This window comes from Sinocyclocheilus grahami, unplaced genomic scaffold, assembly GCF_001515645.1.
Source record: "Sinocyclocheilus grahami isolate Dianchi unplaced genomic scaffold, SAMN03320097.WGS_v1.1 scaffold131.1, whole genome shotgun sequence".
NCBI classification, from domain to species: Eukaryota; Metazoa; Chordata; class Actinopteri; order Cypriniformes; family Cyprinidae; genus Sinocyclocheilus; species Sinocyclocheilus grahami.
In genome coordinates, this window is record NW_015505310.1 from 1,826,057 (window position 1) to 1,848,275 (window position 22,219).

At 43.1% G+C, this 22,219-nt stretch overlaps 1 protein-coding gene across 3 annotated transcripts in view; it reads right to left on the reverse strand.

Moving 5' to 3' along the window:
• The window catches only part of lpp (LIM domain containing preferred translocation partner in lipoma), a 260,901-nt gene that overhangs the window by 74,345 nt on the left and 164,337 nt on the right, over positions 1-22,219 (reverse strand). For all 3 annotated transcript variants that reach the window (XM_016279543.1, XM_016279541.1, XM_016279542.1), the window contains one exon: positions 9,602-10,174. In XM_016279543.1, coding sequence (XP_016135029.1) covers positions 9,602-10,174 — 573 coding nt within the window. The remainder of the gene's footprint in view (positions 1-9,601; positions 10,175-22,219) is intronic.

Genomic DNA, 22,219 nt, shown 5'->3' on the forward strand with positions numbered 1-22,219 from the left:
ACCATTGTTAATGTTTAATCTTGTGTTGAGTTGTGATGTAAAAATATTTGAGATTACAATACACAAGATTATGTTGGAAAACAGCAATTGTATTTGCTTGGTAACAGTTGTAGAATTGGTCAGACAAAGACAGACTGATCATAAAAAAGAATGCAGGAAAGATTCTTCAGTAAGCTTTATTCAGTTATTTTATCACTTTATCTTGTGCTTCCTGCTCTTTCTGTATCTGTATCTCTTGTAAAAGTATAAGAGTTAACAAGCCAAGCAGTTAACTGCTTTGAATATCACACAAATCTGGCACGTCCTCACAGAGAGAGAGAGATAGTGAAGACTGGATCTAAAACATTTGATTAATTAACTTTTGTAGCTAATCAGCTCATGGGGAAATATGAATAATTAACCACAACTAGTTATAATTAACTATTCATATTTTAGATCCACTGTAGATATTTAGCTGACCACTCAGGGTCAACCGTCTTGTCAATTCTAAGAACGTTAATTTCCTGGTTAAAGGTATTCTTCAGTAAGCTTTATTCAGTTATTTTATCACTTTATCTTATGCTTCCTGCTCTTTCTGTATCTGTATCTCTTGTAAAAGTATAAGAGTTAACAAGCCAAGGTGTTAACTGCTTTGAATATCACACCAAAATCTGGCACGTCCTGACAGAGAGAGAGAGATAGAGATAGTGAAGATTGGATCTAAAACATTTGATTATTTAACTTTTCACATAATGTATTACATGTATTTATCATTCGGATATGACATTTACTTTAAAAGAATTCTAAAGACTCTAAATGGGACACTATACTAGCAGTGTAAATTCAGTGTAAATGAGGTTTGAATACCCTTTGACTGAAGAACTTCTAGCAGTGTCAAACTGGTATCGAGCCAATCTCAGCTGTAGTTGTGCTGCGTTTGTACTCCCTCATAACTGACAATTCATATTTCATGTTGCAGGCAGATTACAATTAATCATGGTCAGGTAATTTCATGGACATTTCATTCCCAAAATATTCAGAGCATTTTTATAAACTTTAAACTTTAATAAATCTTATACAGCAACTGTAACAACTGACGTGTTTTGAATGTTTTAATTCTGACATACAACCAGAACAATAACAAGAACATTTAATAATGCATAACAAAGCTTTACGCCTTAACATACCAGTCTAAAAGAAATCTAGTAATAATGCATGACTTAAAAAATCTGTTGAAACTGTCAAAATGGATGGGTTGCAACATGACTGTTTTGAAAGAGTTACAGTTCCAAATGAAACTTCTAGATTCACATCACCTCATAACTTGTTGTAAGGGGATGAATTAGGATTCACTTCTAGATTCACATCACCTCATAACTTGTTGTAAGGGGATGAATTAGGAACAGCAGGGTCATGGGTTGTCTTTGCAATTTGTACATCATCAGCCTCACAATTCTGAAATATATAGTATTTGCAGCATAAACAAACCAAAATTAAATGTACATGGTTTCCAATGTGTGCATGTTATTACATAGATCATTACATATATACACAAGACAAGCTCTGCTGTGACAGCTCTTTCATGTCCTCAATAAGCAAAAATGTACTCGGTTACTAACGTAACCTCGGTTTCCTGAGATACGGGAACAAGTACTGCGTCTTCTAGACGCATATGGGAAAAAAGCCTTTTTCTCCTGAACTGAAGCCTTTTCATTCACGCAGTGAAACTGCATGGCCATTGGTTCGTGCAGTGCTTAAAAAAACGAACCAATGGCTAGGCAGCGGAGCTGCACGTGCCTATGGCTACGAAGTCCGCCAAAGCCAGCCAAAGCCCGCCAGAATGGGCGGGGCATCTGGCTATATAAGCGGGCGCTCGCCACAGGATTCTCAAGACGAGGCGGTGCCTCTAGTCGAGTGGGCCCATAATCCAATGGGGCATTGGAGGCCCAAAGAAGAGTACGCTAGCGAGATGGAGTCTACTATCTGTAGCGTCTGGACCAATCAAACACACAATATATATTTTGTTAGCTAGATTTAACAAATACTCTGTAACCCCCCTCAGTTAACAAGCCATATGAGGACCTATGGACCCTTCCCCCAATGGTTCAATAACTTCATATTCTTATTTCTCTTCTCTTTAAAGGGTTAAGCTTGAACCCTTTCCTATACAAACTGTGTGTGTTTGTGTATGCGTGTTAGACCAGTTTATGTGTTTATGTGTGTGTTAGACCAGTTTATGTGTTTATGTAGTATGTTGGACTAGTTTAAGTGTTTATGTAGTTAATAAAACCTTACTTGTATCACACTTGACATGGTTCATTGTTTGCTCATAACTGGAGTCACTTAATCATGCAGATTTATGCTACAAGCTTTTGTAGAATTGTACAGTAAGGAAGTTATTTCCCTTAACCAGGAAATTAACGGTCTTAGAATTGACAAGACAGTTGGCCCTGAGAGGTCAGCTAAATATCTACAGCGGATCTAAATATTTATAATTAATTATAACTAGTTATGATTAATTATTCATATTTCCTCATGAGCTGATTCGTTACATATCCATCTAGAGAGTCTTTGCTTCATAACCGGAAGCCCTCTGGTGCGGTTACCGAAGCTGACAAAGAGTTGTTCCGACCGCCTATAGGGTGTGGAGCGCTCAATATAGATTCTCAGAGCCCTGACGGGGCAGAGCAGAGATAGCTCTCTGTCCTCTTCAGTTGGAAGAAGCGCGGAGAGCGTAATAACCTGTGCTCTGAACGGAGAGGAGAGAACCTTAGGTACGTAACCGTGCCTTGGTTTCAGGATGACTTTAGAGTCGTTAGGCCTGAATTCTAGGCAGGCAAGGCTAATAGAGAGCACCTGCAGGTCCCCTATTCGCTTTACTGATGCCAGAGCTAGAAGCGGAGTAGTCTTCAGCGATAGCGACCGAATGTTGGCAGACTGTAATGGCTCGAAAGCGGGGTCCTTCAGGGCCCTCAGCACAGAGGGCAAGTTCCAAGAAGGGACGCTCAGGAAGCAGATGACCACGCTATTTCTGCCTACCGATTGGCCCTCAATAGGGGCATGAGAGGCCGATATAGCAGCCACATAGACTTTGAGTGTGGATGGGGAATGTCCCTTATCCAGCAGCTCTTGCAGAAATGACAACACCTCTGTCAAATCGGAAGTAAGGGGGTCTTTGCCGTAGTTTAGACACCAAGCAGAGAAAAAAGACCACTTTAAGGCGTAGAGGCATCTCGTAGATGGAGCTCTAGCCTCCGAAATTGTGTTTAAGACTCGCTCTGGGAGGCTCAAAGGCTCCCGTCGAGCCCATTCTAAGAAGCGCTCTACCAGAGTAAAGAGACGCTTCAAGGAGAGCCTCCCTGGTGATTTATGTAGGACACCACAGACATGTTGTCCATTCGGATTAGCACATGGTGCCCCTTTAGGACTGGCAGGAAGAACTGACAGGCTCGACATACTGCTAGCATTTCCAGGCAGTTGATGTGGAAGCCCTTTTCCGCCTTCGACCAGTGGCCGAAAGTCCGGCGTGACTACAGCTTTAATTTGGGCTGAGTCGAAAATTGTTCCCAGGAACGAAATTCGCTGGCTGGGAAACAATGAGCTCTTGGCAAAATTGACCCTGAGTCCCAGGCACTCCAGGTGGCTGAGGAGGAGGGTTCTGTGTGATATTAATTCTGCCTCCGACTGGGCCAGAACGAGCCAGTCGTCGAGGTAATTGAGAATACGGACTTCCATCTGTCTCAGAGGGGAGAGAGCCGCATCTATGCACTTTGTAAAAGTGTGGGGGGCCAGGGACAGCCCGAAGGGAAGGACCGCATATTGCCTGTGACGGGGGGCTATCTGGATGTGAAAGTATGCATCCTTCAGGTCCAGAGAAAAGAACCAGTCTACCGAGCGAATTTGCGCGAGGAACTGTTTTAGTGTAATCATCCTGAACGACCTCTTCATGAGGGCGCAATTCAGGTGTCTGAGATCGAGGATGGGTCGGAGGTCATCATCTCTTTTGGGGACGAGGAAGTAACGGCTGTAAAAGCCTGACTCGCTCTGGGCTGGAGGAACTATTTCCACAGCTCCTTTTGCCAGCAAATTCATTACCTTGCTCTGCACCGAGGTGGGGACCACGCTGCTGAAGCGCGGGGGTCTTCGAGCGAATTGGAGTGAATATCCTTGCTTTATTATCCCCATAACCCATATCGACACTCCGGGGATGGCCTGCCAGGCCTCGGCCCGTGTGGCGAGGGGTTGAATTAACTCGGGTGACTGGCCGCATGAAGGCAGAACACTTATGAGTAATGGAAGAGAAAGTTTGCTCTCTTTTTGAAAATGCTTTTTTTTTTTCCGCTATCACAGCCGTTGAATGCTTGGGCGCATGAACGGACCCGTTGATCGCACAAAACACATTTCCCTCTGCACCCGGAGTTGAACGGGGTGTCAAGAAGTGTAAGAGAGGCTGCTTGAGGTCAAGAGGTGTAAGAGAGCGCCCGCTTATATAGCCAGATGCCCCGCCCATTCTGGCGGGCTTTAACTGAAATTAAACTATCAACTGCACAAAACTCTACTCTGCCGAACCATGACTTGAACTGTGGTCTCGCGCTGATGACAACATCCAGGTAGGCACGCCCACAGCGGGTTATGATTGGTCGAGCGACAGGCTCAAATCTGATTGGCTAAAGAGTACGAGTTCGCTGCCAGGAAAGTCACAAAAATACACACACAAATCCAAGGTGATTCACACATTCACAGTCCACGATGAACTTGTGAATTTTAAACATTCAACATTTTTGTACACAGATATACATCTGTGAATTGGGTTTTGCATTTTTAAAAAGTATTTGAAGAGTTCATTAGCAAAAACCGATAACTCATAATCACGTTTTTTATTGAGCATTCCAAGTAATATCAATCAAACTGCAGTTGGGTTTTGATTAAGTAATAACTTAAACAAATACATGTAATTAAAAAAATGTAAGTTCATTGAAAGTATTTTTTTTACATATTAAAAGTTTGTTTTACAGCAAAAGCAGATAACTCAGACAGTCGTTTTTTGGCAAAAGCAGATAACTCCACATTTCATGTTTTAGAGTTTAAAAAAACTTGTTTAATCTTTGTAATCTCCTCAGATGACAATGTAGATGCCTGACAAACGTTGTTGTTGTTGGGATCATAAACTGTATGGATGTGATTACACGTAATACACGGAGCTTTTCCCTCACCATTGTAACGTGCTGCTTTTGCAAGGTGCAAGGTTTATCGTTTTTTGCAAATGAACTCTTCATTTTATGAATATATATTCTTAATTTGTGCACGTGAATTGGTTTTTGTGAATAAATATTTTTTTTTTGTGTATGTGAATTGGGTTTCATGCATGTGAATTGGGATACACATGTTTGTATCGTGTCTTTTGCGTGAATTATTATTGAGCCTAATCTGCTTCCATAATAGCCATCTCCATGGAGCAGCCAGTAGAAAATGAATCCGTTTAATGGCATTAAGTTATTGAGTGTGGTGTTTCTTTTGCAAAGCACTGCATATTTTCTGCTTCTCAAGAAATAAACCAATGACACAGAAACGATTGCTAGTTAAAAGGCTACTAGAATCTGTGTGGAGCAGGAAGGACCTACAACAACAAAGCAAAAACACATCCCAAACGCCTGCCACTTATCATCCCATCATTCTTATATATTAATAACAGCATATTGCATCACTCTAATTGGACTAGATGTTTTATATCCTTGGGCTGATTGTGAAAGACATTACCAGATATTCTTGGAAATATTAAAAAGAGTAACTGATTCTCAGGCGCCTCGAGCTGTCTTCCTGCAGAGGACTCCAAGGTAGTGACCTAGAAGTTCTGCCGAGGGGGAAGACCAGCGATAAGACAGGAAATTGCCATGTGGCATTCAGTGTCAACACCTTGTTTCTTCTCTAGTTTTGACTGATGTTCTCTTGCCTGGTTGAATTTCAAAAAGCCAACTGATAAGATGTGCACAGTTTTAAAGCAAGGAGCTCGATTTTAAAACCTAAGAAATTATGTGTTCAATTAAAATGTGTCAAATCCTAAATACGGTGTGATGGTCCCCTTGCAAGGGACACCTTTCTAAAACAAAAAGACAGCATATTGTCATTGTGCTAAATCAAAAACTTACAACAGTAATCTTATAAACAGTATTATGGAGAGTATTACCGTAGAACCCCAGAAATGTAAACATATACAGTATGTCATTAATACACATCTAGATAGTTTGCTTATACTAGTATGGCCACTTGGCAGAACAAACAAGTTTAAGTTGTCATTTATGTTTGCAGTTTAAAAAAAATTGACTGTATTGATAAAAATAGCAGTTATTTTCAATTATTTTATTTACTTCTTGTTAGATCTAAAGTAAAATCAAGTAGCGTGGCAAGACTACGCTTACCTGAATGAATTGGAATGACAGAGAGAGATTCTGCGTGTGTGAATTACCTGCGTTTGTGCAGCATCTCTCTACTTATTGTAAAGCTCTGAATTTAATTACTTCAAAAACAGTGACATTACCACCTTGTTGCTAATGTAGCCTTTTAGTAGAGAAGATAGTTTTATTGACAAAGGTCAGAGAGTAGCACTGAATGTTTCTGTGTGTGCATGTGTTTTATATATATTTAATTTGACAAATGAAACGCTTATATATTATGTAATAGCCTAATGGGCATCACCAAGCATGAATAACCACATGACCTAACTCTTTATCATTTCTATATTTTAAGGCATGGAACTAGGACTTAAAAGCCTTCAGTTACATTGACAAAGCTACATAAAATAAATATTTGCATTCTCTTTCAATAAATAATAGGTTAGAACTAGATGTCAAATAAGAAGTAGAGTAGAGAGAGCGAAAGTGAGAGAGAAATAAAGAAAGGTGTGTGAATGTGTGAGGTAAGATAATATAAACATTCAGTTTCTATTCAGACGAATAGAGTCAGAAAGTGTAAAGCCCTACAGAGAAGCAGCATTAACAATTCATAAAGGTTAAAATAACTGTTTATTCTGAAGATTCCGATGAAGGATGCAAAGAAACTCCCTGTTGTATTGCCATCTGAAGCAATTAAATTACAAACACTAAGTAGAATACACACTTATGAGTCACTTACACTCACGATCTTTAACACACATACTGTACGTGCACACACATTATTGTAAAAGAAAAAGCAGAGTTTCATTTTCTTGGTATTGTTTCTTTAAATGAGCTGTTATGACTGTGTAAAGATTCAAGGTTTAATTTTAAATAGGAGCATGTTTTGTGTGGTAAGCAGCCTTTGAAAATGCTCTCTGTCTCTCATGCACAATCAATAAATCATAAAATACACAAGCTACAAGCTTAAACACACAATCATAGGACACGAACACAGATAATTAATTACCACAAATATATTATTCATACAGACACACACACAAACAACACAAACATAGACACACACTTTCAAAGTATTTTCATGAATTTTTCATTGTGCACAGAACTAAGACAGCCGTGTGCTTGTGTGTACCTTTTCATCATCATGTCTGCTCTTGGATAAAAATTAGCAGTATATTTACAGAACCTTTATGATTTGCAGTGTCTTTCAAAGATATTCAATGTTTTAAATGCACTTTACATAATTAAAAAATATTTTATTTGAAAGCATGAAAATGGTATTATTTGAATTAAAAAGTCTTATTTGGTATTATCTGAATTAAAAAAAAAAGTGAAAAACTCTACCCTCCCATACAGACCAATGTAACTGATCCCCTTGCGAAAAAGAAGTGTGGTGAATTGTATTGAATGTGTATACTTGTGTAGTATACTTCAACTTCAACAACTTGCAGATGATATAATGTTAATGAAAGAAAAGGCCATTTAAGTGTACTTAAAAAGAAAACAAGTTCATGACTGTTTTTTTTTTTTTTTTTACATAAGTGCGCCTATTATGGATTTTTGAAAATTACCTTTCATGCAGTGTGTAACACAGCTCTAAGTGAATGAAAACATCCTGCAAAGTTTTAAAACACGAAAGTGCACCATGTATAAAGTTATTGTCTCTCAGAGGCGACTCTGAATCATTGAAACGAGTCGTTTTTAAAACAAATCCCAACATTGATGTCAACATGAAACATTAGCATATTGCCCGCCCATTTGTTGGTCTTTTCGCATTGGTCTGAATGAAAATGCAAATGTATTCTTTGCCACCAGGTAAAAATAGCAGTTTCCCCGGTAACGCTGTACACAAAGCAGCACTGTGCTCATAAACGCAGCTTTTATTATGAAATGGAAATTAAATCAACCAATCGGACAAATCACCGTAGATTAGCATCATGCAAAGGAGGGGTTTGAAAAAATGAATCGTTGAGCAAATCGTTTGGGAGTCGTTGAGCAAATAAGGTAAAAGATAAATGCATATTATAAGACAATGAAAGTGTTTTTTGACCTTGCATGCATGTCAACCTGTTGTTGGGGACTCCCAAAACCAAAATATGAACCTTTCATTACCCATAATAGGGACACTTTAAGTACACTTTTAAAAAAAGGGCACTTTGAAGCAATGTATAATTAAAAGATTTATTTTAAAGTACATTTTAAATCCTGTTTTTAAAATCTTCTGTCATGCTTTAAAGAAGTACATTTATTTGAATGCAAAACATATACAAAAGCACATGAAAAGCAGCCTACTTGATTATATGTTTAACTTTAGCGTGTTACTGGATATTACATTTAAAGTTAATATATTTTTAAATAACTTCAACTTCATTAAAAAAGTGTAAATGTGTGTATATTTAAATATATACAAGTTTCAACAGAAATTATGATATTAAAGTATATTTTAGTTCACCATAAATGTTTGTTAGTACAATTCTGCAGTACATTTTATACCTATTTAACTATATAGACAATAGAAGTAATTATGAAATTACATAAAAAGATGTACTTTCAGTCCTACTAAAGTTAATCTAATTGCATTTAAAATGAACTTAAACTATAATATATTTTCATTTAATTGCAGTTTGCACTTAAGTATATTGTTTTAAAATATATTAATTCCATAATAAGCACTCTTTTTAAAAGTATGTTAAAGTATACATAAAAAAAAAACAATTTTTACAAGGGTGAATATTATTTTTTTACCTTGTACTTTTTTCACTTTAACTTCTTCAAATGCTCTGTTTGTTTTTTTTTTGTTCCTTCTGACCTACAGATTCATAACCTGAATAATGATTTCTGTGTGTTTTTATCACAATTTTTACAAGGGTGAATATTATTTTTTTACCTTGTACTTTTTTCACTTTAACTTCTTCAAATGCTCTGTTTGTTTTTTTTTGTTCCTTCTGACCTACAGATTCATAACCTGAATAATGATTTCTGTGTGTTTTTATCCAGAACACACATTAGCACATTTGTTTTTCATTTGGTGACACAAAGATTACATGCCATATAAAAATATTTGAATTTGAGTTTCTGTGCTTTAAAACACATAATTTCATGAATTTAATAAAATGGGAGAATTAATTACATGCCTGAATGTTTTTCTAAGTTAGCTTTTCATATATTTGCTCATCCATTTGTTTTTGTTTGTTCTACTGTTACTTGGAACATACTACAGATGTGGCCCTTACCTTGTGAGGAGCAGAAGGCCCACCGCCGAAGGGTGCCAGGCTGGGAGGCGGATCAGTGATGTAGGTTTTTTTCGGGGGAGCGGGCTGGTACCCTTGGTTGGATGGAGGAGCGGCATGGTGACTTGGCTCTGCTCTCCATGTGTTCTGACCTCCATAAGCAGGAGCTCCACCATAGTGCTGGTCCTGGTAGCCTCCAGATGGAGCAGGGCAGAATCCCGGCTGCGGAGGCCCATATGCAAAATCAGGGCCTCTGGATTGAGCCGGCATGTACTGTACCTGCGCTGGACCACGGACCGGCTGCTGCTGGGGGCCAGGCTGGGTGGCCCTGACCTGAACATTGAAGGTTGGCTGGCTCGGAGTAGAGGCGGTGGTGTAGGATGCAGGGACAGGCTGGGGAGCGGGCTGGTATTGGGGTCGTTGCGAAGACGAAGCCGGAGGAGGGGCGGTCGGAGAGGCCAGTGGTTTCGGGGTGGATTTCTTGGTGGCGGTTAGAGGGGGTTGAGTTGGGATGACCATGCGCCGATAGCCTGTAACAGGGGCATTGGAGCCTGCTGCAGCTGGGCTGGCAGAATTCTGTAAGAAATAAACATTACATTAGAAATTAAATGTACGTTTTTTTTGTCCTCTGGGCAAAAGAAAAATGTTTAATGTTGCTGCGTGATTGACACAAACAATTATCTGAATTTTAAAACTGAAGAAGCAGAAATAACGAGAACTGAAAGAATTGAAATTCAACCACATTAGAATAAATTATATTCATAAAAATAAAAATGCTATTGATAAACAGTAATAATAAAAAATTACATTCTAATTTCTAAATTAATCTATATACAGTGCAGTGAAAAAGTTCCCCCTCAGGAACTCGAGCTGTGTCGAGAATCGCTTTGGGAACGCCCCTGCGTGACCACGTTCTGAAGCATGTGTAAAATCAGTCCAATGGAGCAGCGAGACGTCACGAGCGGGGTGACGTGAGCACCAGGAATTATAAAAGTGCATCCGGCAGAGCGCAAGTTAGCTTCTGCTCTTCAGTAGCGCTCTGTGTATGTGTCAGTCTATTTACTGTTGTCTGTCAGTCCACAGGCATTCAAAAGAATATGTCAAAGTCTAAGCAAAAATCTATAGCGAGCGAACGGCATTACAGATGTTGTGTTCCTCCCTGCCCACGCTATCTGGCAGCAGGGGATACACACGATCTGTGTGTTGTTTGTTTAGGAGCAGAGCATGCATGGTCAGCTTTCGAGGGGGCTGATTGTCATCACTGCGAGTTACTCTCGCAGCGTATGCTCTGCTCTCGCCTGGCTGTGTTTGATGAGAGCGGCCAGGCTCGCGATACCGCTGGCAGCGGTCCCGCTGTTGCCGAGGCACAGCGTAGACTGCTGTCGTGGGGATCGCAGGTGGATTTAGCGGAGGGATCCGAGACGGGCTCGTCCTTTTCTCGGTCCTCACCCGCTAGATCCACGCTGCGGTTTCTTCCTCCCAGAGAGAGAGCCAGACACTTCATCGATCTTCCTCCGAGGAGGTGGATGTGATGAGTGTCGAGACAGAGGAAACTGTGGACTCACCACCTCAGTCCTTCGCGTATGAGGAGCTCGTGGAGGTTGTGACTCATGCAGTAGCCAAATTAAATATTGATTGGCCAGCCGAGAAACAGGACACTCATCCTAAAAGTAAATTAGACAAGCGTTTTCTGAAATCCAGATCACAGCCTTCACGACGGGGCCTTCCGTTTTTCCCTGATCTCCATGCTGAGGTGTCAAGATCATGGGAGAAACTGTACTCATCCCGTATTTACAGCCCCACAGTCTCGAATTATTCCAACATCGTGGGGCTGAATGATAAGGGATATGGGGCGATGCCAGTGGTGGAGCAGACGCTTGCGAGCTATCTCTCCCCGTCCTTAGCATCGTCCCTGAAGGCCCCGAAGCTTCCCACCAGGCCCGTTAGGCTGACATTGAGTCTGGTTGGGAAAGCTTATACGGCGGCAGGTCAGGCTGGCGCATGTTTGCACACCATGGCGGTGTTACAAGCATACCAGGCTGACCTGCTCAGGGACCTGGATGACAGGGAGGAGGAGGAATCCGACGTAGTAGCTGAACTACGTCGGGCCACAGATTTGTCCCTCCGGGCCACCAAAGAAACGGCTAGAGCTATCGGCCGTTCAATGGCAATGGCCACGGAATGGCATCTGTGGTTGAATCTGTCTGAAATGCAAGATAAGGACAGATTCTTCCTCCTAGACGCCCCGCTCTCGCCTTCTGGCCTTTTCGGCGACGCAGTCAACACTGTCGTCTATAGGTTTCAGGACGCGAAGAAGTAAGCGGCGGCATTCCAACGTTTCCTCCCTCGTCGCTCCCAGGCCCATGGGGCTGCTGAGTGGGAGCAGCCCAAGCCGTCAAGCTCCTCGTATCGCCAGTCTCAAAAACAGAGCGTTGCAACCCGCACCCCTCAACAGAAAGATCGGGGGTCGGGGCGACGCTCTCAGTCGGGTCTTCTAGACCGAAAACGGATCTGCGGACCGTTATTTTGTCTAAGAGGACCTCGGCTAAACGGTCCTGATGCCACTATTGTCAGGTCCCTGAGGGCAGCCCCACCTGGGGAGGAAAGGATAACACCTCAGTATACGGTGCCCAATCCTCCTCAGTGCCCTCATGGAGGTTCATTGATACCCCTGCTTCAGGGCTCAGTGAGCTCCGACGAGCAAAAATTCCAGCTGCCGCCCGGCTACGGTACGGCACGGGAGAGCTCACCCCTCAAGTGAAGGGACTACAGCAGTCAGGTCGGTTGTTCCCTGCCGGTCATCCGCTTCAGGGCACCGAACTGGCTCCTCTAATAAAACCAGAGGCCAGCCTTGAGAAGCTCGTTCCCTTAGTAGATTCTCTGGCAGTGTGGAAACTTCTGCCAAATATCTCAAAATGGGTCCTGCAGGTTGTAGAGAAAGGCTACAGAATCCAGTTCGGTTCTCGTCCTCCTCGTTTCAACAGGGTCATTCCCACACTAGTGGGCCCCGAGCAGGCTCTGGTAATGGAACAAGAAGTAGATACTCTCTTGAGGAAGGGGGCCATAGAACGTGTTCCTCCTCTCTCTCTCTCATCCGGGTTTTACAGTCGTTACTTCATCGTTCCGAAGAAGGATGGGGGGTTGCGTCCGATTTTAGATCTCCATCTTCTGGCTATCAAATGGCTTCGGTTCAAGATGCTCACTATCAAGCAGATAGTATCTCAAATCCAGTCCGAGGACTGGTTTGTTATGATAGATCTCAAAGACGCTTATTTCCATGTTTCCATCCTTCCTCAACACTGGAAGTTCCTGAGGTTTGCTTTCGGGGGCGAAGCATACCAATATCGAGTTCTTCTCTTTGGCCTGTCACTCTCACCCTGCACTTTCACGAAGTGTGTGGATGCGGCTCTGGCTCCTTTGCGACTCTAGGGCATCCGCATACTGAATTACATCGACGATTGGTTGATACTAGTTCGATAGGAGCAGATGGCGGCTCATATGAGAGAGCTGGGGTTAAGACTAAACGCCAAGAAGAGTGTACTTTCTCCACTACAGTGAACCACTTATTTAGGCGTGGTGTGGGATTCTACCACGATGCAGGCACGTTTGTCTCCTGCTCGTATCGAGTCAATCCTCACGACAGTCAAGAGAGTAAGAGAAGGCCAGTCACTCACTGTCAAACAGTTTCAGAGGCTGTTGGGTTTGATGGCAGCGGCGTCCAACGTGATACCTTTAGGCCTGCTGTACATGAGACCCTTGCAGTGGTGGCTCAGGACCAAGGGATTTTCCCCGAGGGGGAATCCGCTTCGCATGATCAAGGTAACGTGGCGATGCTTACGTGCCTGGGACGTGTGGAAGAAACGTTGGTTCCTAGTTCAAGGCCCGATGTTAGGGGCTCCTTGTCGTCGTGTAACACTAACGACAGATGCCTCTCTCACGGGCTGGGGGGCGGTCATGAGTGGCCGCTCTACCCAGGGTCTGTGGGAAGACCATCATCTCACTTGGCACATCAACTGCCTGGAGATGCTGGCCGTGTTTCAAGCTCTGACACACTTCCTTTCAGACCTAAGGGGACATCATGTGCTTGTGTGCACAGACAACACATCGGTGGTCTCCTACATAAATCGGCAGGGGGGTCTGCGTTCGCGCCCCTTGTACAAGCTGGCGCTCCAGATCCTTCTGTGGGCTCAGGGGAAGCTCCTCTCGCTAAGAGCAGTCTACATCCCTGGGTATCTCAATCAGGGGGCAGACATCCTGTCGAGACAGGGGCTGAGGACCGGGGGATGGAGACTCCACCCCGAGGTGGTGGAGCTCCTCTGGAGGGAATTTGGCCAGGCGGAAGTGGATCTATTTGCGTCGCAGGAAACGACACACTGCCCGCTCTGGTTCTCCCTCACGCATCCAGCTCCACTGGGGCTGGATGCCATGGTACAGACGTGGCCAAGGCTTCATCTGTACGCTTTCCCCCCCGATCGCTCTGCTCCCAGGAGTTCTGGAGAGAGTACGCCGGTATGGGGTCTGTCTGCTAGTAACCCTGTTCTGGCCGGCCCGAGTATGGTTCTTGGACCTGGTGTCCCTCCTCGACAGCTCTCCACTGGAGATTCCGATCAGGAGGGACCTCCTCTCTCAGGCAGGGGGCACCATTCTTCACCCCCGCCCGGAGTTATGGAAGTTGTGGACGTGGCCCCTAAGGGGGCACAGCTCCTAGCATCTGGTCTCTCAACTGAGGTTGTTGAGACTATAACTCCAGTCCATAGCTCTCGCCACTAGGAAACAGTACGCCTTAAAGTGGAATCTTTTCACTTCATGGTGCAGACAGCGACTGCAAGACCCAGTCAACTGCCCAATTGGTACAGTTCTGGAGTTTCTGCAGGAGCGATTCTCCGCAGGGTTATCTCCCTCCACTCTGAAGGTATGCGTCCTTAGCTGCTTACCACGCCCTTCTGGATGGTAAATCATTGGGAAGACACTCACTTATCACCCTGAGGCTGAGGCCGGTACAGCGCACTACGGTGCCCTCATGGGACCAGGCTGTGGTTCTGGAGGACTTATGCAATGCACCCTTTGAACCCATAGAAAAAGTTTAATTCAAGTTTCTCAAGCTCAAGACTATCTTTCTCCTCGCTATTTCCTCACTCAAAAGGATCGGGGATCTGCAGGCACTTTCTGTTTCATTCCTGGAATTTGCTCCCGGCATAGTTAGGGCATTCCTTTACCCAAGGGTCGTAGGCCAAGAAAGGCTTAATCTGCTCTGTCCAGTTAGAGCACTGGACGCTTACGCACACAGAGCTGTCCCGTGGCGTAAGGCAGATCAGCTGTTTGTTTGCTTTGGTTCGCCAAAGAAAGGATCTCCGGCGACCAAGCTGACTATGAGTAGATGGGTGGTCGAGGCCATCTCACTAGACTACGAGTCCTCTGGCCTCCCGTCTCCTATGGGGGTCAGAGCGCACTCGACCAGGAGTATGGCGGCCTCCAAGGCTTTCAGCTTGGGTGTGGCCTTGCAGGACATTTGTGAACGAGACGCTGCGTCTCTTTGCCATATTCCCTGCATCCCTCCAGGCGCTACTTCATTGAAGCTAACTTGCGCTCTGCCGGATGCGCTTTTATACTTCCTGGTTCTCACGTCACCCCACTCGTGACGTCTCGCTGCTCCATTGGACTGATTTTACACGTGCTTCAGAACGCGGTCACGCAGGGGAGTTCCCAAAGCGATTCTCAACGCAGCGTCTCGTTCCCTCGGGGCACCATGGTTACATACGTAACCTAGAGACGTTTTTGACCCATTGCTGTTTTTTGTTTTTTTTTGCATATTTGTCACACTTAAAAGATTCAGATCATCCAACAAATTTTAATATTACACAAAAATAACCAGAGTAAATACATAATGCAGAAATAATGATTTCAATTATTAAGGGAAAAAAGCTGTCCAAACCTGCCTGGCACTACGTGAAAAAGTAATTGCCCCCTAAATCTAATAACTGGTTGTGCCACCCTTTGCAGCAACAACTGCAATCAAGCGTTTGCGATAAATGACAATGAGTCTTTCACATCGCTGTGGAGGAATTTTGGACCACTCTTTTTTGCAGAATTGTTTTAATCCAGCCACATTAGAGGCTTTTCGAGCATGAATGAACTGTTTAAGGTCATGCCACAGTATCTCAATCAGATTTAAGTCTGGACTTTGACTTGGCCACTCCAAAACCTTAATTGTTTTTCTTGAGCCATTCAGAGATGGACTTGCTGGTGTGTTTGAGATCATTGTCCTGCTGCAAAACCCACATGTGCTTGAGCTTGAGGTCACAAACTGACGGCCGGATATTCAACTTCAGGATTTTTGGATACATTGCAGAATTCATGGTTCCATCAATTATGGCAAGTCGTCCAGGTCCTGAGGCTGCAAAGCAGCCCCAGACCATCACACTACCACCACCATGTTTGACTGTTGGTATGATGTTCTTGTTATGAAATGCAGAATATTTGCCCAAAAGTCTTGGGGATAATCAAGATGTTTTTTGGCAAATGTGAGATGAGCCTTTGTATTCTTTTTGGTCAGCATGGCTTTTGCCTTGAAGCTCTTGCAAAGCCGCCCCAGACCATCACACTACCACCACCATGTTTGACTGTTGGTATGGTCTTTTTATGAAATGCTGTGTTAGTTTTATGCCAGATGTAATGGGACACACACCTTCCAAAAAGTGAAACTTTTGTCTCATCAGTCCACAGAATATTTGCCAAAAAGTCTTGGGTATAATCAAGATATTTTTTTGGCAAATGTGAGACCAGCCTTTGTGTTCTTTTTGGTCAGCAATGGCTTTTGCCTTGGAACTCTCCCATGGATGGCGTTTTTGCCCAGTCTCTTTCTTATTGTTGAATCATGAACACTGACCTTAATTGAGGCAAGTGAGGTCTGCAGTTCTTTAGATGTTGTTCTGGGTTCTTTTATGACCTCCTGGATGAGTCGTCATTAAAGTTTTCTCCATTTGTGGATAATGGATCTAATCGTGGTTCACTGGAGTGCCAAAGCCTTAGAAATTGCTTTATAACCCTTTTCAGACTGATACATATCAACTATTTTGTTTCTCATCTGTTCTTGAATTTCTTTAGATCGTGGCATGATGTGTTGCTCTTTAAGAATGCTTCACTTTGTCAGACAGGTTCTATTTAAGTGATTTCTTGATTCAACAGGTTTGGCAGTAATCAGGCCTGGGTGTGGCTAGTGAAATTTTACTCAGCTTTCTAAAATAATGTGGTTAATCACAGTTCTTTCATGATTTAACAGGAGGGTGCAATTACTTTTTCACGTAGGGCCAGGTAGGTTTGGACAGCTTTTTTCCCTCAAGAAATGAAATTATCATTTAAAAATTGCATTTTGCATTTACTTGCATTATCTTTGTGTAATATTACATTTTGTTTGATGATCTGAATATTGACAAATAGGCTTATTCAAAAAAAATTAAAAACAGAAAGGGGGCAAAAACGTTTATACGGCACTGTATCTATATATCTATATATATCAGTCCTGTCAAACGATTAATTGTGATTAATCACATCCAAAATGAATGTGTACTGTGTATGTTTATTTTGTATATATAAATACACACAAAAAGTATATATTTTGTCAATGTTTACATGTATTTACATAAATATTTATATTATTATATATAACACCATATTTGTCTTAAATATATACATGCATGTGTTTGTATTTATATATATACAGTGGGTACGGAAAGTATTCAGACCCCCTTAAATTTTTCACTCTTTGTTATATTGCAGCCATTTGCTAAAATCATTTAAGTTAATTTTTTTTCCTCATTAATGTACACACAGCACCCCATATTGACAGAAAAACACAGAATTGTTGACATTTTTGCAGATTTATTAAAAAAGAAAAACTGAAATAACACATGGTCCTAAGTATTCAGACCCTTTGCTCAGTATTTAGTAGAAGCACACTTTTGATCTAATACAGCCATGAGTCTTATTGGGAAAGATGCAACAAGTTTTTCACACCTGAATTTGGGGATAACACAAACGTTGAATGCTCAATTGATAGACTTTCAATAGCTAAATAATTTAATAATAAGTTCGATAACTAAATTATTTATTAATTTAATTAATTAATTAATTTTAAAAAGTATTAAATTAAAAAGGATTTATAGTCTTTTATCGATCAGGGTGGAAAAACACTTAATTTCACATAATACCATTTCTTGTTTTGTTTTTTTCCCAATACAGCAAGTTCTAATTCATGTTATTTCAAATCAATTCCAATTTCAATTAGTAAAGCCATGAATTTAAAGAGATAATTTTAAAAGTCAATTCTTTAAATTAAAAATTTTGCCAAACCTTGATCAACATCAAGTTATACAACAGCCCAAACCATTAAACTACAATTCATCACAGCCTGGAAACCAGCCAATTTGTCATTAATGATGGGCCAGACATGTTACAAAGAGAGGTGGTCCGAGTGAACATCAGGGGGCATAGAACCTTCAGAACACCACAATTTAATCATCCCGTATCTCACAGCGCAAGTACAGTAATTATGCAGCCTGTCTACTGCAGATCGATCCACAGGGCAAGTGCAACAGCCATTGGTTAGTCGTGCCCAGGCCACATCCTCTCATAAACTACAGCTAATAAAGCTTTGAGATTTAGAGTCAAGTGGAGGGTATAACTTGTTTTGGTGGAGAGAGAGAAGTGATGGGCAGCCGGATGAGGGTTAAGACAATTGTGCTGATGCTAGCGGGCCGCATGGGATGGAGGCTAAATCAGAAAGATTTCTATCTTCGGTTTGCTGGGTGCTGGGTGCTTTCGGCTCTGTAGCTCTATGCAGAGAAATCTATTCAGTGTCCAACAATAGCTGTGTCACAGAGCCCAAGGACAGGCTCGATTTCTGTAGATGTAAAAAGATTATTGAAAATGCAAATAAGCACAAACCCAGCGACAACCATCAAAGATCAAAATAAATCCTAGCTGTAGAGCATTTGGTGCTTTGTCTGAATGCATTAAAAGACCAAAGAGATACTTCCATTCTATAATATTTGGCTGATTTTATTCATCTATAGAAGGCTGTTCTGTCATAACTAACCAGCTAAATGAAGACCAAAGAGACTCTAATTTCATGATGAAACATTCAGTAATACTCTTCATGATAGCACATCATTGCCTCGAGCAGAATTGCACATTTTAAACACATCTGTGAAGTGAATGTGCCTATAAAAATGTTTTAATCTTGTGGTGATGCCAATCTCTCCACTAATTCAGGCAGGATGTGTTTGGTTGAGCGAGGAAAGACGCTGTTGCATCATGCACTTTAGATGGGTTTCATGGTTAAGGTGGCTTGCTGAAGTAAGTGGGTCAGAAAGACGTTTTTTTAAACCAAGAATCTATGGTTAAAACCAACCTGTTAAACGAAAGCGGTGACAGAGACTGTCACATACTTTTAGATGGCAACATAAACAACATTATTGTCATTTTAAGTCAATTTTATGCCACTGAATATAAAAGCATAATAATAAAAGTAGGCCTACACACTTTCAAAAACAACCATTTAATTATTTAGATCATAGAAGTGAAGTGTCAAAAAATGTAATATCCTGAATAAAAAACTTGAATAAAGAGTAAATAAACATTTTCTAAAATAAAAAAGGGCAAAGTAACAAGTAGAAAAAAGTCAAGTAAAGGTGCACACTATTGCTGAAAACACAAATCCTAGTTAGCAGTCAGATGTCTGTATGAACGAAGAAGCCTCAACAGGCCATATCTGCTGATAAAACATTTTTTCTTTAATGTGCACCATTTTGCACTGTGATGTTTTAATTTGCTACAGAAAATCGAGTGCATTTGGATTTATTCTTCCAAACGCTCTGTAGTTGTCAGGAAAACACAATAACGCCTCAAATGACGCCTTTTTCACCTGCTGATGACAGCTCTGTTTGAAGGAACTGCCCAAGCCCTGCTTTCGCCTCCGACACAGAGAACAGACAACATGACAGCACGATCTGCAAAATGTTGGTGACATTCATAATCATGTAAACATAATGGGCGATATATTGCGTCACCAAACATTATTGAGGTCATGTACATATATTGTGCGATAAGTCGATATATTGATTATTGCGACACGCCTAATTAACACACAAGCAACTTTAACCAAGTTTAATGCCAGTGGCGTTGCCAGAATATTAAAACTCATAATATCATGAAAAACACTTCATGAAGTTCACTGACAAACATGAGTCTCTATTTTAAAATGTCAATGGTATTATGTGTCTAACACAGTTCGTAGAATGGGAAGAAGGAGGCGGGAACTGGCGAACATTTAAACCATTTAATAACAAAATAAACAAACACAAAAGTAAAGCGGCAGCCCCTCACGGACGACTACCGCACACAAAACACAAATAAAGTCCAGGCCTGGTCCTCTCTCGTCTTCCACTGTCGTCGCTCCTCCTTTTATCTTTCCGGAGCTCCTCTGTGGGACTCGAGACCGGTGAATGGCGCAGGTGCCGCTCATTATCATTAAACTCCACCGGCCTCGCTCCACTCCCACAGCTCTTGGCCCCGCCCCACTCGTCACAGTATGCATGTATTTATAGGCAAATACTGAAGTGACATTAAAATCAACTTAACAATATAAACGCTGTCACTGATCGCAGCGCGAGTATAACTAGGCAGCAGGTGCAACGCATACTCAGCTTTTCACTTCAGAGCCGAGCGGTTATATCGTTCTTCTCCTGACTTCTCTGCTACAGAGTGAAGACTCAACGAGTTTCAGCGCGCTCTTGGGAAGCTCTGGTGTTGGCGATATGGCACTTCAGAGGCGGTGGTTCTTCCCGTGTCGAGTGGGTTGCACACATCAGGCTGCACTATCCCCTGTTTGTGTTGCAGGCGGCCATCTCTCCTGTGCGCTTCAGCACACTAAAAGAGCAATCTCTAAAAGAGCATTCACGTTTCTGGATGCGGTCGTTACCTGGCCCTGGGTGATGGTCACGATCGCTGCTGGACCCTCCTCTGGGGTACCACTTGTATCCTTTGGCGCTCCCCCCGACGATCGGATGTCGATCGCTGCATAGGAGGGTGAGCCAGAACTTTCTGGAGATGATGATCCGGCAGCACTGCTGCCTTCTGGGTGGCCAGCAATACCGGATACGGATATGGAAATGGTGGCTATGCTTGCCCGGGCCTCCGAGAGAGTTGGGTCGAGTGGAACCCTTCACCGCTTCCCGAACACTCGAGGCTGGATGATTGGTTTCTTGGGGTAGCTTGCGCTGATTCTCAGGGCCCCACCCCAGTGTCTTTCTTCCCGTAAGTGAATGATGAGCTCACTGGGTCGTGGATGGCACCTTTCACTACCAGAAACTGCCCTGGTGGCTCATCCTCCCTCACCACCATCGACGGTGGGGCAGCAGCGCCGTGGAGCTGGTCGCAGGGCAGCCTGGTGGCAAGCAGAAGAGCAAGAGGCCCTGAGACGGGCGACCCAGAGATGGAGGAAGCTGCTCTTCGGGAGATGGTGAATGCACCACTCCCTCCCCCGGAGGAGGGCCGGGCGGAGAATCTTTTGTTTCTTTTTTCCCCGCCACTGAATTCACGGTTAGTAATACCCAAAATCTCGACAAAAGAGCAGTTTCTTCTATCTCTGGGTCCCCAGAGGGGATGGGGAGTTGTGGACAGGCCAGTCTCGGATCACACTCACCCTCTTCTCTCGCCAGTGAGCAGCTGTGGGTGGTTCGAGAGTGCGATCAAACATACTACTCACGTACCCTCTGCTCAAACGCAGGTAAGTGTTGCACACACGCAGACCCCGCTTCGGACCGGCTACGAGATGCCCAGGCCGGGTCCCTGCGTTCCTCTTCACTGCCCTACTGCGGGTATGTCGGTGGTCTCGTTGGTGCCACTTGTATGGTATCTGAGAGTACCCAGTCTATCTCGCTGGCTCCTTCAGACGTCAGACTCAGTTATGCGAGTCAGTTCGCCCGGCGTCCTCCCAAGTTCAGGGGTGTCTACTTCACTTCAGTGAAGGCTGCAGATGCCCCTGTCTTACGTGCCGAGATCGCAGTCCTACTGGCGAAGGATGCGATGGAGCTGATCCCTCCAGCCGATATAAAGACAGGGTTTTACAGCCCTTACTGCATTGTACCCAAGAAAGGCGGTGGGTTATGACCAATCTTGGATCTGCGTTTTGAACCGGGCCCTTCACAAGCTACCGTTGAAGATGCTCACGAAGAAGCGCACTTTTGGGTGCATCCGTCACCGAGATTGGTTTGCAGCGATCGACCTGAAAGACATGTACTTTCATGTTTCGATCCTTCCGCACCACAGGCCATTCCTGCGGTTCGCGTTCGAAGGACGGGCATATCAGTACAAGGTCCTGCCCTTCGGGCTGTCCCTGTCGCCCCGTGTATTCACGAAAGTTGTGGAGGCAGCCCTTGTGCCCCTGAATGTGCGGGGCATTCACATTCTCAACTACCTCGACAACTGGCTCATTCTAGCTCAGTCTCAGGATCAGTTGTGCGAACATTGGGACTTGGTGCTCTCACACCTCAGCCAGTTGGGCTTTCTGGTCAACTGGGAAAAGAGCAAACTCTCCCAGATGCAGAGGATCTCTTTTCTCAG